This window comes from Cervus elaphus, chromosome 3 (genome assembly GCF_910594005.1).
Source record: "Cervus elaphus chromosome 3, mCerEla1.1, whole genome shotgun sequence".
Taxonomy (NCBI): Eukaryota; Metazoa; Chordata; class Mammalia; order Artiodactyla; family Cervidae; genus Cervus; species Cervus elaphus.
Window position 1 is genome coordinate 32100036 of NC_057817.1, and position 13489 is coordinate 32113524.

The window sequence follows — 13489 nt, forward strand, 5'->3', positions numbered from 1 at the left end:
AAACCAAGTGTTCAGAGGTGCTGGAGGCTGATGGTGGCAGGAAGAAAGCAGGAAGCAGAGCCCACCCACCGCGGAAGGGGCTTGTTCCTGGTCCCCTCCTGGCCACCCCTGGCTCCTAACTGTGCACCCCCCTCTCCCCAACCCTCAGACTCCTCCCCTAGTAGCAGCAGCACACCGGCATCAGGGTGCAGCTCCCCCAACGACAGCGAGCATGGCCCCAACCCCGTCCTGGGCTCTGAGGTAAGGCCTTGGCAGGCTGGGCACCCCGGGGCATCTCCGGGGCTCAGTGGTCCTCAGCCGGCGGCCCGGCCAGGCTGGGGCTTCAGCATCTGGGCAGCCCCCACCCGAGCCTCTGGGGGGTTCTGGGGAAAGTGTGCCAGGGGGTGGAGGTCTGGAACCGGTGACCCCTGCCCTGCTCCCATGGCAGGCGCTCTTGGGCCAGCGGCTGCGGCTGCAGGAGACCTCTCTGGCCCCGTTCGCCTTGCTGCCCACAATCACACTGGGGCTGCCCGCCCCTGCCAGGGTGAGTGGCTGAGGCGCCCTCCCCCGCCCCAAGCACCTGAGATCTCTCCACCCCTTCTCCTACACCCCGCCCCACGGCCTTCACTGTCCTCCCCACCGGGGTCTTCTCGCCAGTGATGTTCCCCCCACTCTCCCGCAGGCTGATGGTGACCGCAGGACCCATGCGACTCTGGGCCCTCGGGGCCCAGTCCTGGGGAGCCCCCATGCTCACCTCTTTCTGCCCCATGGCCTGGAGCCCGAGGCTGGGGGCCCCCTGCCCTCTCGCCTGCAGCCCATTCTCCTCCTGGATCCCTCAGTGTCTCACACCCCTCTGCTGACTGGTGAGTCCCAGCTTCTCCAGAAGGGCTGGATCCCAGCACCCTGCCGTGGGCCAAGTATGGCCTGGGTCCCGTCCTCCTGTGCGTCTTGCTGCTGAGTCCCTGGCTCGCCTCACCCCCCACCCTGGCTTCCCTCCACTCTTCCTTGTGGTCCCCTCCTTATGGCCCCCACCCCATTCTTTCCAGTGCCCGGGCTTGGGCCACTGCCCTTCCACTTTGCCCAGTCCTTACTGACCACCGAGCGGCCCTCTGGATCAGGCCTCCACCGGCCACTGAGCCGGACCCGCTCAGAGCCCCTGCCCCCAAGCGCCACTGCCCCCTCACTGCTGGGCCCCCTGCAGCCCCGCCTGGAGCGGCTCAAACCTCACGTCCAGCTGATCAAGGTGAGGGGAACGGGGTAGGGGAGGCAGTGAGGGGTGGCTGAACTGGGCCCCTGAACTGGGGCTGAAAGAAGGGAGACTCAGGAGGGACAGGGCGAGAGGGGGGATGTGTGGGGCCCAGGGCTGTGTGATCACTAGAGTCCCAGCGGGATGCAGGACGATCTGGCCCCGATCACCACTCCCCACCACATGCCACAGCATGTCTCCTCAGTAGACATCTCCCCCCACCCCCAGAGGTCAGCCAAGCCGAGTGAGAAGCCCCGACTGCGGCAGATACCCTCGGCTGAGGACCTCGAGACGGACGGCGGGAGCGTGGGGCCGCTGCGGGATGACAGCCTGGAACACAGGGAGTCCAGCCATGGGCAGCAGGAGGCCAGAGGCCCTGTTCCTCTCCAGCAGCACCAGCAGGTATGGTTGGGCCCAGGGGCCTCTAGGAAGGTAGAGTCAGGAGACTCTGGGGCCTCGTAATGGTGGAAGGGAGGGAGATAGGATGTCAGTGCAGGGGACAGCTCTGGGACCATGGGTCCCCTGCCAAACCCACACTGAGGTACAGACAGACACACACGCAGGCATACATGCATTCACACATAGGCATACGTGCATTCCTCCACACATACATGTACGTGCACCTCCAGCAGCCTTCCAGCCTCAGGGTGAAGCCATGTCCCTTTCCGGTGGTGAGACTGGCCTTTCACAGAGCCGCACGCATTCCCGCTCTGGGACTTCTCCCCTGTGATTGTTGGTACTGTTTCCAGGAAGGTGCTAGGGCAGGAGGTGGGGCAGAGCTGGGCTTGGCCCTTCAAATGCACGAGTCAAGCCATGGCGTCTTCGTTTGCTGGGGCTCACGTAACAAGTACTACAGAGTGTGTGCCTTAAACAGCCGGTGTTCCTTTCCCCACAGTTCTGGAAGCTGGAGGTCTGACTTCGGGGTGTTGGTGGGTGGGTTCCCTCTGAGCCCGGTGAAGGAAGGTCTCTTCCCTCAGCCTGTAGACGGCCGCCTTCTCCCTGGGTCTGCACATGGTCTTCTGTCCACGTCTGTATCCCAACTTCCCCTGTTTATAAGGACAGGAATCATATTGGAGCTTACCCTGATGACCTCATTTTAACTTGAGTACCTCTGTGAAAACCCTATCTCCGTCAGGTCACGTTCTGAGGGGACTGGGTGTCTCATCCTAAATATGAGGTGGGAAGGGACACAACTCAGCCCATAAGATGTGGTGACAGTCCACAGGGTGTAGCGGCTCACACAGGTCCCTGCGTCCTTGGGCGGTGGGTAGTCCTCGGAGACCAGGAGGAGATCCTGGTCAGAGCCGACCTGAGGCCCCTCACCCCAGTTCTGGTGTTGGAGTCTCGAGGGTTCAGGGAGCTCTGGTGGAATGGGGTGGTCAGTCTGGGCTGCAGATCTTTGGGGGAGTATATGGGCAGGGAGCTCAGAGACTCAAAAGCCTAGCTGGGCGGCAGGGCCAGAGGCTTCTGCTGAAAATGGGCCTGATGGGAGGTTTCTTGGCTGTGGGCAGAGGCGGATGAAGCAGGGTCTGAGAACCTGGAGCCTGAGGCCCCCTGTGTCCCTCAGGTGTTCCTCTGGGAGCAGCAGCGACTGGCCGGGCGGCTCCCCCGAGGAGCCACTGGAGACTCCGTGCTGCTTCCCCTGGCCCCGGGCAGTCACCGGCCCCTGTCCAGGGCTCAGTCGTCCCCGGCCGCACCTGCCTCACTGCCGACTCCAGATCCCGCCAGCCAGGCCCGTATCCTGCCCAGCTCAGAGACCCCTGCCCGGACCCTGCCCTTCACCACGGGTAAGGCTTGGATTGGAGGGCAGGAGGAAGAGGCTGGGGCACACAGGGGCTCGGAGAGGAGTCCTTAATTCCCGTGTCATAATTCACTGTGGACGTGTTTCAAGACCACAGAGCCCTTTCTTAGTCTGAGGAGATCTACTCAGTGTCCCATGGAGCAGGTGGTTTCCATGTTACAGTTAAGGAGACCCAGGCTCGGGAAATCTAGGGGACAGCTGGCTGGCAGTCAGGCCAGGCTAAGAATTCAGGTCTCCTGACAATTAGTTCAGGCCTTTCAAAAATTACATCGTTGCTCTGCTTGTGAGAAGAACTCAAGAGCATTTTAGAAATTTTGAAAAATATAGAAAAGCATAAGAATGGAAGGAAAAACCTTCAGCCAGGGGCCTTCCTTGGTGATCCAGTGGGTAGGACTCTGTGCTCTCAATGCAGGGGCCCCAGGTTCGATCCTGAGTCAGGGAACTAGACCCCACACACTGCAACTAAGAATTCACATGCTGCATGCCACAACGAAGACCTGGTGCACCCAAATAAATAAATATTAAACAAGGAAAGAAAAAACATATAGGTGTGACCTTTAAATTTATTTAAAAAATAAAAAAAATCACGAGCCAGTATCCTATCACCCAGAGGCAACCCCTCGTACATGCTGCCATATTTCAGGCCAGGCTTTGTTCTAGCCACACGTATAAATCCCATATACACTACATTTCGTGGCTACATTTTATACCCTACTTTATTTATTTTACTTATTATGAGTCCTTTGTGATATAATTAATCTTTAAAAGTGGGATTTTTTTATAAAGTAATTTTATTTATTTATTGTCGGCTGTGCTGGGTCTTCTTTGCTGTGCAGGCTCTTCCCTAGTTGCAGTGAGTGGAGGTTGCCCTCCAGCTGTGGTGTGTGGGTTCCCATTGCAGTGGCTTCTGTCGTTACGGAGTACAGGCTCAGTAGTTCTGGTGCATGGACTCCATTGCTCCTTGGCCTGTGGGATCTTCCCAGACCAGGGACCAAACCCATGTCTCCTGCATTGGCAGGCAGATTCTTTACCACTGAGCCACCAGGGAAGCCCTGAAAATGAGATTCTATAGTGTGTCATCATAGTATTTTAGCTTAAACATTTCTTACTGGTCGAGCAGTCAGGTGGTTATTCATTTTCCCCCATTTGAATTTCCCCAAAGCCACGTCTGTCTGCTCACATGGCCCGGTGTCTCTGTGGGCTTCCCAGCTCCCAGTTTTGGGGGCTCCTATATGGGTCATCATATCCAGGCGAGCCCCCAGCCTCAGGCCTCCCTTCATTAGGCCCCAAGCTCTTGAGGTCACGGTCATGGTCCTTGGGCCACATGAGGGGGGTCAGTGAGTCGGGAAGGCAGTGGCACGTGGCAGTTGTGTAGGCTGGGGCTGCGTGGTGTGTGGGTGAGGTGCCCAAGGCTGCCTGGGTAAGGAGCTGGGGGTGTGTGTGCAGGCGCCGAGGGGTAGGATGGGGCACCGGGGACTGTTTGGGCTGTGGGGTGTGTCCGGGGCTCCCCGGGGCCCTGACCCCTGAGCCCACTCCCCGCAGGGCTGGTCTATGACTCGGTGATGCTGAAGCACCAGTGCTCCTGCGGGGACAATAGCAGGCACCCAGAGCACGCGGGCCGTATCCAGAGCATCTGGTCGCGGCTGCTGGAGCGGGGGCTTCGGAGCCAGTGTGAGGTGAGGAGGCAGGGGGCTGGGCTTTGGGATGAGAGTGGGTGAGGGCTGTGGGAGGGAGGGAGCCGGGAGGGCCTGGAGCCAGTCTGGGCGGTGGGAATGGCAGGGGAGGGCTGCCCAAAGCAGAGGCTCAGGGGCTCCATGGGTCCTTCCTCAGTCTCTCCGGGGCCGGAAGGCCTCCCTGGAGGAGCTACAGTCGGTGCACTCCGAGCGGCACGTGCTCCTCTACGGCACCAACCCGCTCAGCCGCCTCAAACTGGACAACGGGAAGCTGGCAGGTAGGGGCCCCCAGACCCCCCCCCCCCCCCCCGCCTCCGGCTCACCCAGCCCAAGCACCCTCCTGCGGTCTGGTCCTCGTTCTGCCAAGCTCGTCCCTTCGGCGTCCAGGCACCCCCGTGCTGCCCCTGGTTCCTCTGCTGCCCACCTCCACCCCTCCCTGCCAGCCCCTCCCCGCCCTCTTCTCAGGGCTTCCCTGCTCCGGGCCGGGCCGGAGGCTGAGCGGGTTCAGTTCATGCACCTGGGTCTCTCCCTGCAGGCCTCCTGGCACAGCGGATGTTCGTGATGCTGCCTTGTGGCGGCGTTGGGGTAAGTGTGTGGGGTCTCCAGACCTCCTCCTTCCTCCTGATCCCCCCAGGCCCAGCCCCTGCCTGCTCGTTTCAGTGGTCCTGCCGGGCCCCGTGGGCTGGGCTTTCCCCTCGTCCCCCTCTGCCGGCTAGAAGCTCCTCATTGGTGGGTGTGTCCTCCTGAGCATAAAGCCCCTTGGCCTGCACTTTGAAGGCCTCTAGTGGAGGTTGAGGAGGCTGAGAGAGCCGGGCTGAGCCTGGGGCTTGGGTGCGTCTCCATCTGGGAGCACGCTGGCCTCCAGGCCGCCTGGCCCGGCGCTGTGGGTGCCTCTGGCATCCTTGGCGACCCAGGCATGTCTCTCCGATGCCCTAGCTTTCCCTGCTCCTTCTCACTCCGCCTGGGGACTTCTGCCTCCTGGCGGTGCCCTTCCTGCCCTCAAAATGTCCCTGTGGTGGTTTCCCGGCCGGGCGTGTGGAGCAGGGGACAGAGGCCTAGTCCTGGAGGGATGGGAACTGTCGCTGGGAGGCTGTGTGGGAGCCAGTCAGCGCCCTGTTCACAACTTCCCATTTCTTGCCACTTTCTGATTTTTCCAACTGTTGTTGCTTCTGTTTTCTCCTCCCTCCTCTCCCTCTCTGTCTCTGTCTTTCTCTCTTTCTCCAGCCTCTTGCGACTCTCTCTGCCTTCCTCGCCTCTCTCGGTCCGCCTCGCCCTCCCCATCTCCCCATCATGCCCCCCGGCCCCTCCCTAGCCTTGAGGCCCAGGGACTGGGTTTGGGGGGCCTCCCAGCCTGGGCTAGGGGCCCTGAGTGGAAGACAGTGGTGCAGACGGCCCCTCGAGCTCCGACCATCCCGAGGGCCTGAGCAGAGTCAGCAGGGGCTTAAAACCCCCTCCAGGCCCAAACCCCAAGTCCCGCCCAGGTAACGCCATGCCCCCTCCTCTGACCGGGGAGGCAGGCGCGATGCTGCCAGCAGAGTGCTGGCCAGATGCGGGCTGGTGATGTGGACTGAAGCTGGGAAGAAGTTGTGCTGGGACTGGGGGACACGGGAGGCCTTGCCTTTGGGCGGTGGGGCATGGGGGAGGCAGTGCCGTCTGCCCAGCTCCCTGCCCCTGGGGTCCTAGCTGTGGGGTGGGCGCTGCCCCCGAGGCCCCGGCTCCTGTGGGAGGCCGTGGGTGAGGCGGGCCTTGACTCTGGCCCCCACAGGTGGACACTGACACCATCTGGAATGAGCTGCACTCCTCCAATGCGGCCCGCTGGGCTGCTGGCAGCGTCACCGACCTCGCCTTCAAAGTGGCCTCCCGTGAGCTAAAGGTAGGAGGCTTGAGTGGAGGGTGGACTAGCCACGGAGGAAGGAGGCAGGGGACGGGCAGCGGGGAAGGCAGACCCAACACCCAGCATCGCATTCCTCCTGGAGATCACCGCAGGGTTTCAGGAGGGAAACCTAGAGCTCTGGGGACCCAGATGAGATCTGAAGCCTAGGCTCACGTTACCTGCTGAGGAATCAAGTCACTGGGCCGCTGGTCCTGTGGTCTCTAAGAGAGGCAGGCCCATGCTAATGCGGGGTCGGTTAACATGTTTGCTGTGTGACCGCGGGCAAGTCGCGGAGCCTCTCCAGGGCCCCGTGCCCTGGCAGACTGGCCCTTTGTGGTGCTGAAGTTTTATACACCAGGCTGACACCCATGCTTGTTTGCTCCGGGTTTGGCACCTTATGGGAGCTTGTGTTGAGCCCCCACTGTTTGGGAGCTCATGGCTCAAGTCTTAGCTCTGCCATCAGGCAACTTCGCACGAGTTATTAATATTAAATCCACCTAAGGCTCCAGGTTTCTCCTGTCTGTAAACCAGATAATCGCAGTGTTTATCTTATGAAGATGTTATGAAGATTAGGTAACATTTACCTCAGAGCGTTGTGAGGGTGAAATCCAGTGTTTACCCTGTGCTTAGCACAGTGCCATGCACATAGATTTTACCCAATAAATAATAGCTGTTGTTATTACAAAGTGATAACAGCCAGGAGCCCCTAGGATGGGAGGTTCTGTGTTCACGGCCTGGGGCTCAGCAGAGGGCCCCTTGGTCAGTCACGCTGTCTTGCAGCCCCTTCTCAGGGGAAGAGCCTGCGGCTGGGGGACGGGTTCATGGAGGTGTGGGTCAGATGGTTGGCTGTTTGGTTGACAAGCATTCTTTCTGTTTCCAGAACGGTTTTGCTGTGGTTCGGCCCCCAGGACACCATGCAGACCATTCCACAGCCATGTAAGTCCCGGGGAGGCCTAGGTGGGCTGGAGCCGGGGGGCAGGTCCTCATGGCCCTCCTGCTGGGGGGGCTTGGTTGGCCAGGTTCCCCCTCCTTCCTGTCAGCCTTCTGGGGCCGGGCTGGAGACAGGTGGGGCGGGGGTGGCACGGGGAGGGAACGGGCTGGCACGACCTCCGTCTTTTCCTTCCAGGGGCTTCTGCTTCTTCAACTCAGTGGCCATCGCCTGCCGGCAGCTGCAACAGCAGGGCAAAGCCAGCAAGATCCTCATTGTGGACTGGGTAGGTCCCGGCTCCTGGCCCCTGCAGGTCCGAGAGCCCTGTGGAGAGAGCCCTGAGCCTGGCGACCTGAGACTTTGTGGCTTTGTGTCCTACCTAGTTCTGCATTCGCCTCCCCGAGCCTCGGTTTCCCTGTGTGTAAACATGGGTGAGGACAGTGCCCCCATCACGGGGCCTTTGGAAGGCCAAGGGGAGTTGGCCTGTGGGAAGGGCTCAGCTGTAATCGGCTCCCACAGGGAAGGAGCCATCTGAATGCTGCCTTTGGGCCTCTGTGGGCTTCTCTCTGTAGATCTGGTCACTTCTCTTCCCCTGCAGGTAGTGAGAGTGCCAATAATATCACATAATATCAACCAACCACTAATCAAATCTAGACACTGATGGTTTCACGCATCACATATTTAATCCTGACTCTGCCCTGGTTTACAGATAAGGGAAGTCAGCACAGAGGGGTTAGGTTGACCTGTACACGGCCGTACAGCTTGTAAGTCCTGAGACCCGAGGCCCCTTAGCCCTGGAGCACCTGTGTCTAAACACTTCGTACTAACATCTGCTTAGGGAATGTTTCAGCGCAGGAGGGAGGAAGAACGGGCCACACTTGTGCGCATGCGCAGTCCTCCTTCGCAGTCCCAGGCCAGGCAAGAGTCTGGGGGCGATGCTCGGTGCTCCTCTGAGGGTGGCGCTGGGCCTCGTTGTCCTAGCCCCTCTTTAATGGAGTGTGGTTTCCATCACTTGCATCACGCCCTGACCTTGGGCAAGACGCAGTAGTGAGGGTTCCTGATATGTGACCCTGGACTCTTCCCCCTTCCGGCACTCACCCTCCGCCAGCACGTACTCTCCCGCGGCTCTGGCTGGCCGGCCCTCGGTGCAGCTCCGCCCCTTCCGGGTCTTATGTTATCATCACCCCCACCCAGTCTTAGGTACATATCTTTACATAACATGGGGAGACTGAGGCTTAGAAAGCGCCCATGGGTCCCTTGACAGTTTAGGAGCCCCTGTGTTCTCACCCCCAGGTCTAGGCTCCTGACCTTCAGAATGGTCACTGACCTGGAGACTTTTCCAGCCTGCCTCTGTCCCCATCTCTCTGCTTTCAGACCTGCCCTAATCCACTGCCCATCTCCCTGCACAGGACGTTCACCATGGCAACGGCACCCAGCAGACCTTCTACCAGGACCCCAATGTGCTGTACATCTCCCTTCATCGCCATGACGACGGCAACTTCTTCCCTGGCAGTGGGGCTGTGGATGAGGTAACCACATCTTCCAGCCCACTGACTCTCCCGAGTGGCCCTAACTCTCTCTTGTTGCAGCTAGCTGTGTGATCCTGGGTAGGCTGCTGAGCCTCTCTGATCCTCCGTTTCTACATTTGGGAGTGAAGGGGCTGCATGAGCTGCTCTTGTAGCACTGACATCCAGGGGTTCCGCTCCCGGGACACTGCTCTCTTCACATCTCTCTTGCCTCCTGTTTTCCAGGTGGGAGCTGGCAGCGGTGAGGGCTTCAATGTCAACGTGGCCTGGGCTGGAGGTCTGGACCCCCCGATGGGGGATCCTGAGTACCTGGCTGCCTTCAGGTAAGCTCGCTAGGCGCCCAGAGGAGGCCTGGCCCAGGAGGGCCACCCTTTCCTCCCCTTTTCCAGCAGCACCAGGTTGGAGGTGATCAGGTGGTTGTCAGCTTGTCCTCATCTAATCACGAGACATTATAAGCCAGCCCTGGAGTGGGCCTGTGGACTGAGACAAAGGGAAAGGCATGCTTATGCTAGCCTCTAGGGGCATCCAGTCCCTGTGGGAAGACAGGAAGCAGACTGAAAAGGTCAAGGCGTACTTTATTATTATTATTTTTTTCAAGGCGTACTTTATAATGTCACACATTACCAAGAGCCAGTGTTGAACTGAGTGCAGGGAGACAGGCAGGGGGGAGTGAGCAGAGCTGTTCTGTTCAGGTGAAGAAGGCTGCCTGGAGGAGGTGGGCTTTGTGTAGGAGCTGAGAAGCCTAAACTGTGGAGGAAGAGGGAAAGCAAGCAGGTGATGTCCATACTGGGGTTGTTGCTTAAGAAAAGCCATTCTAGAAGAGGGACTTGGCTCAGGAGCCATTGTGTATTTCTCTCTGGGGGTTCCTAGACTCCATTTGGAAAAAGGGAAGCCTGGAAATAGGTCTCTGTATACTTTTCTGGAGTATTCTTAATGAGAGTTAATTTTGTAGGAGCCCTGGGCTGGGGTTCCTGGCATCTGTGCACCCAGAGCTTAGGTTTGCTGTCTTGAAGGACAGTGAAATGGACCCAGGGTTGGGTGAGGGATGAGGGGTGGAGGGAGGTAGCTGTGAGGGGCCGGCAGGTGCAAAGGATGAGCATGGATCTAGTGGTCCAGGACCTCAGAGGATCTATTGCCCTGGTCAGCTCTCAGGTGGTGAGTGGTGACGTGGGGCCGACTCAGTCCTAAGCAGGTGGCAGCTGAGGGCTGAGTGTTTCCAGTGTTGCCCTGAGGCTTTAGTAACCTGCCCCTTCCCTGTGGCCCTGCCCACCACTCCCCACCAAACACAGTGCACCGGCTCCTCTTTCATCCCCTCATCCTTGGCTCCTTCCTGCCTCTTGCCAGTTAAGAGCCCTGGGTGGCTGAGTCCTTAGGCTGCACCAGGGACATGGATGGCGGGCCAGGGTCAAGGAAGCCAGAGGCGTCCGCTCATCCTGCTGGGAGTGCTGAGAGCAGGATGCTCCCCTGTAAAGTTGGTGGGAGAGGACTGCCAGGCGGCCCTGCACAGCCTGTGAGCCCCCTTCCCCCGCACACAGGATAGTCGTGATGCCCATCGCCCGGGAGTTCTCTCCGGACCTGGTCCTGGTGTCGGCTGGGTTTGATGCTGCCGAGGGTCACCCGCCCCCACTGGGTGGCTACCATGTTTCTGCCAAGTGTAAGGAGGGCCCCGACTCGGGGGGTGGCAAGGTCATGAAGGCTGGGCTGGGGCGGGGGCAGCACTGCCCAAGTCAAGAGGGAGGTGACAGTGGCTGGCCCAGGGACGAGGATCGTGCACAGGCCAGGTCAGTTCATCGAGGAAGGCCTAAATCACACCTGGGGACTCAAGCCCCGCAGACTGGAGGCTCGGTCACAGGACTTCTCCCACCCTGACTGTGTCCTTCCCAGGCTGGGCGGGCAGCTTCTCCTGGGCAGGGGTGGATGGGGAGGAGCAGAGTTCTCAGAACAGAGGGAGCCCACTCAGCCTGCTGAGCCTGGAGGACGGGGAGGAATATGGTATATCGCAGGGGAAAAGACACGGGCTGGAGTCCCTACCCTGGGTTCAAGTCCTCCCCTGTCACTTACTCGCCGCCCTTAACCTCATTGAGCCTTCAGGGAGGCACCCAAATAGGATTGACGGGGGTTCCATGTGAAAGCCATTGGTAAAGTAGAGATTTGTCCCCTGAGTCACTGCTTCTAAGGGAGGAACCGAGCAGGGAAATAACAGAGGTGGAGCAAGCCCCCCTCCTCTACCCTGGCCCCTCCTAACCCTCCTCACCCACCCTCTAGGTTTTGGGTACATGACTCAGCAGCTCATGAGTTTGGCCGGAGGTGCGGTGGTGCTGGCCTTGGAGGGTGGCCATGACCTCACAGCCATCTGTGATGCCTCCGAGGCCTGTGTGTCTGCTCTTCTGGGAAACAAGGTGAGGAGCCCGCCCTCAATCCATGCATCTGTGGGGCAGGCAGTCCAGTTTTCCCAGGAGCACCCCGGGGAGCAGGCAGATGGGGCGCCTCCCTAGGGGCTTGCAGATGGGCAGGGCAGGGGTGGCCAGGCCTGGACTGAGGGCAACAGAGTGGATGCCTCTTCTCTGGGTCAGACTTCAGGTCAACGTCCCCTGCCCCAGGCAGAGCCAGGAGCACATGCCTATCTGAGCCTGGAAAGCGAGGGCCCCGGGGTGGGGGAGAGCTGGGCCTGTGGGTCCCTGCAAGGCAGGCAGTTGATGCACGCTTTCTTCTGTAGGTGGATCCCCTCTCAGAAGAAGGCTGGAAGCAGAAACCCAACCTCAACGCCATCCGCTCCCTGGAAGCTGTGATCCGAGTGCACAGTGAGTGTGGCTAGAGGACACTGTTGACCCCAGACTTGGGGAAAACTCGGGGGTCTGTTGCCCCCAGGGACCAGAGCCCCAGGTCTTCCAACCCCAGCCAGGCCAGGGGAGCTGCTGCTGCTTCAGAGTAGGTGTCCTGTAAAGTACCCCATAGTAATGGGGGGCAGGCGCCCCTACAGGTGAATACCCTTGGAGCCTTCCAGATGTACCCAGCAGGGACCGACAGACAGTGGGGACCAGGCAGGACTGGCCTCCCTTCCCCAGCTGCTGCCCTAGGCTAGGCCCCTGCCCCCAGCAGCACTCAGGTCTTGTTTGTGGAAGTGCTGGTTCCCACCCTGACCCTCAATTCTGGCCACAGAACTCTTAGAGTTCTTAGGAACTCTACCTGCTTTGGGAGCTGAGTCCTAGGTTAACTCCACATTTGGAAAGCACTTTAAATTTTCAACTTCAGCTCAGCATGGAGCACTTTATATGCTACACAGGATCTGTGCAGTGTGTGTGTGAGTCGCTCAGTCGTGTCCACCTCTTTGAGACTCCATGGACTGTAGCCCTCCAGGCTCCTCTGCTCATGGAATCCTCCAGGCAAGAATACTCACTCCAGGAGTGGGTTGCCATTTCCTCCTCCAGGGGATCTCCCTGACCTAGAGATCAAACCTGGGTCTTCTGCATTGCAGGCATACTCTTTACCGTCTGAGCCACTAGGGAAGCCCCATGATCTATGCTAGGGATACAAAGATGATTAAAACAGATTTCCCACGTCTGGGCTCAGCATGGGGTCACACATGACACTGAAGCTGCTGCTCTACTCGGCATGGAGCCCTCACACTGGCCAGGCTCTGTGCTGGGCATGTTCCGTGGACATTATGCCTCACAGCAGTAGGCAGGATGGTCATGTCCATGGTCTGGATGGGGCAGTGGGAGCCCTGGGCAGATAGGTGGCTTCCGACGGCCGCACAGAGCGGCTGCAGTGTTGGCCAGCTCTCCCGGTTCTGTGTCCTTCCCACCTCCTCTGTCCTGTGCTGGGCTGAGCGCTGCTGGGGTCTTCATGTGAGGGGGACCCTACGCTCCAGGAGGCTGGGACTCAGGGCTCTGTGACGTCACTGTGACGCCGACCCCATCCAGGGGAAGGAAGCCCAGATGGTGGGCATGGAAACCCTACACCCACGGGGATGGGTCAGCCGAGGGGGTGGGGGAGTGGCCTGGGCTTCATGAGGGCGCCTCACCGCACACCGAACCCTCACTTGCTCAGGGTTAGGGGGATCAAGTCGGGGAGGGTGTTGTGTGGAGGTGGAGGCAGCTGAGAACTGACCCCATGCTGAGGACATGCCTGCTACTCTGGGGCCCTTGCCCTGAGATGTCCAACCTCAGTACCAGTCTAGGACATGTGGCTGGCAGGTGGGGGGCCTCGTACCCCCGACTCTTTCTGAATCAGCTTCTTGCTCAGGTGAGTACTGGGGCTGCATGCAGCGCCTGGCCTCCCGTCCAGACTCCTGGGTGCACCGGGTGCCAGGGGCCGACGCAGAAGAAGTGGAGGCAGTGACGGCGCTGGCATCCCTCTCTGTGGGCATCCTGGCTGAAGAGCGGTAAGAGCCTGGGCTGACGGCCCCTCCCCTGCGGGGGTCCCCCCAGGTCCCGGCACAGCCGCTTCAGGCTTCTCGGGAA

At 59.8% G+C, this 13489-nt stretch overlaps 1 protein-coding gene across 6 annotated transcripts in view; it reads left to right on the forward strand.

Annotated features, from left to right (window-relative positions):
• The window catches only part of HDAC7 (histone deacetylase 7), a 36527-nt gene that overhangs the window by 21773 nt on the left and 1265 nt on the right, over positions 1–13489 (forward strand). For 5 of the 6 annotated variants that reach the window (XM_043885985.1, XM_043885944.1, XM_043885965.1 and 2 more), the window contains 18 exons: positions 149–240; positions 428–523; positions 662–842; positions 1026–1222; positions 1454–1627; positions 2793–3012; positions 4569–4702; positions 4857–4977; positions 5235–5284; positions 6465–6572; positions 7453–7508; positions 7699–7786; positions 8910–9029; positions 9252–9349; positions 10562–10680; positions 11292–11425; positions 11743–11827; positions 13272–13410. In XM_043885985.1, the coding sequence (XP_043741920.1) occupies positions 149–240; positions 428–523; positions 662–842; positions 1026–1222; positions 1454–1627; positions 2793–3012; positions 4569–4702; positions 4857–4977; positions 5235–5284; positions 6465–6572; positions 7453–7508; positions 7699–7786; positions 8910–9029; positions 9252–9349; positions 10562–10680; positions 11292–11425; positions 11743–11827; positions 13272–13410 (2212 nt within the window). The remainder of the gene's footprint in view (positions 1–148; positions 241–427; positions 524–661; positions 843–1025; positions 1223–1453; positions 1628–2792; positions 3013–4568; positions 4703–4856; positions 4978–5234; positions 5285–6464; positions 6573–7452; positions 7509–7698; positions 7787–8909; positions 9030–9251; positions 9350–10561; positions 10681–11291; positions 11426–11742; positions 11828–13271; positions 13411–13489) is intronic. The other variant, XM_043885974.1, reaches the window with a different exon arrangement.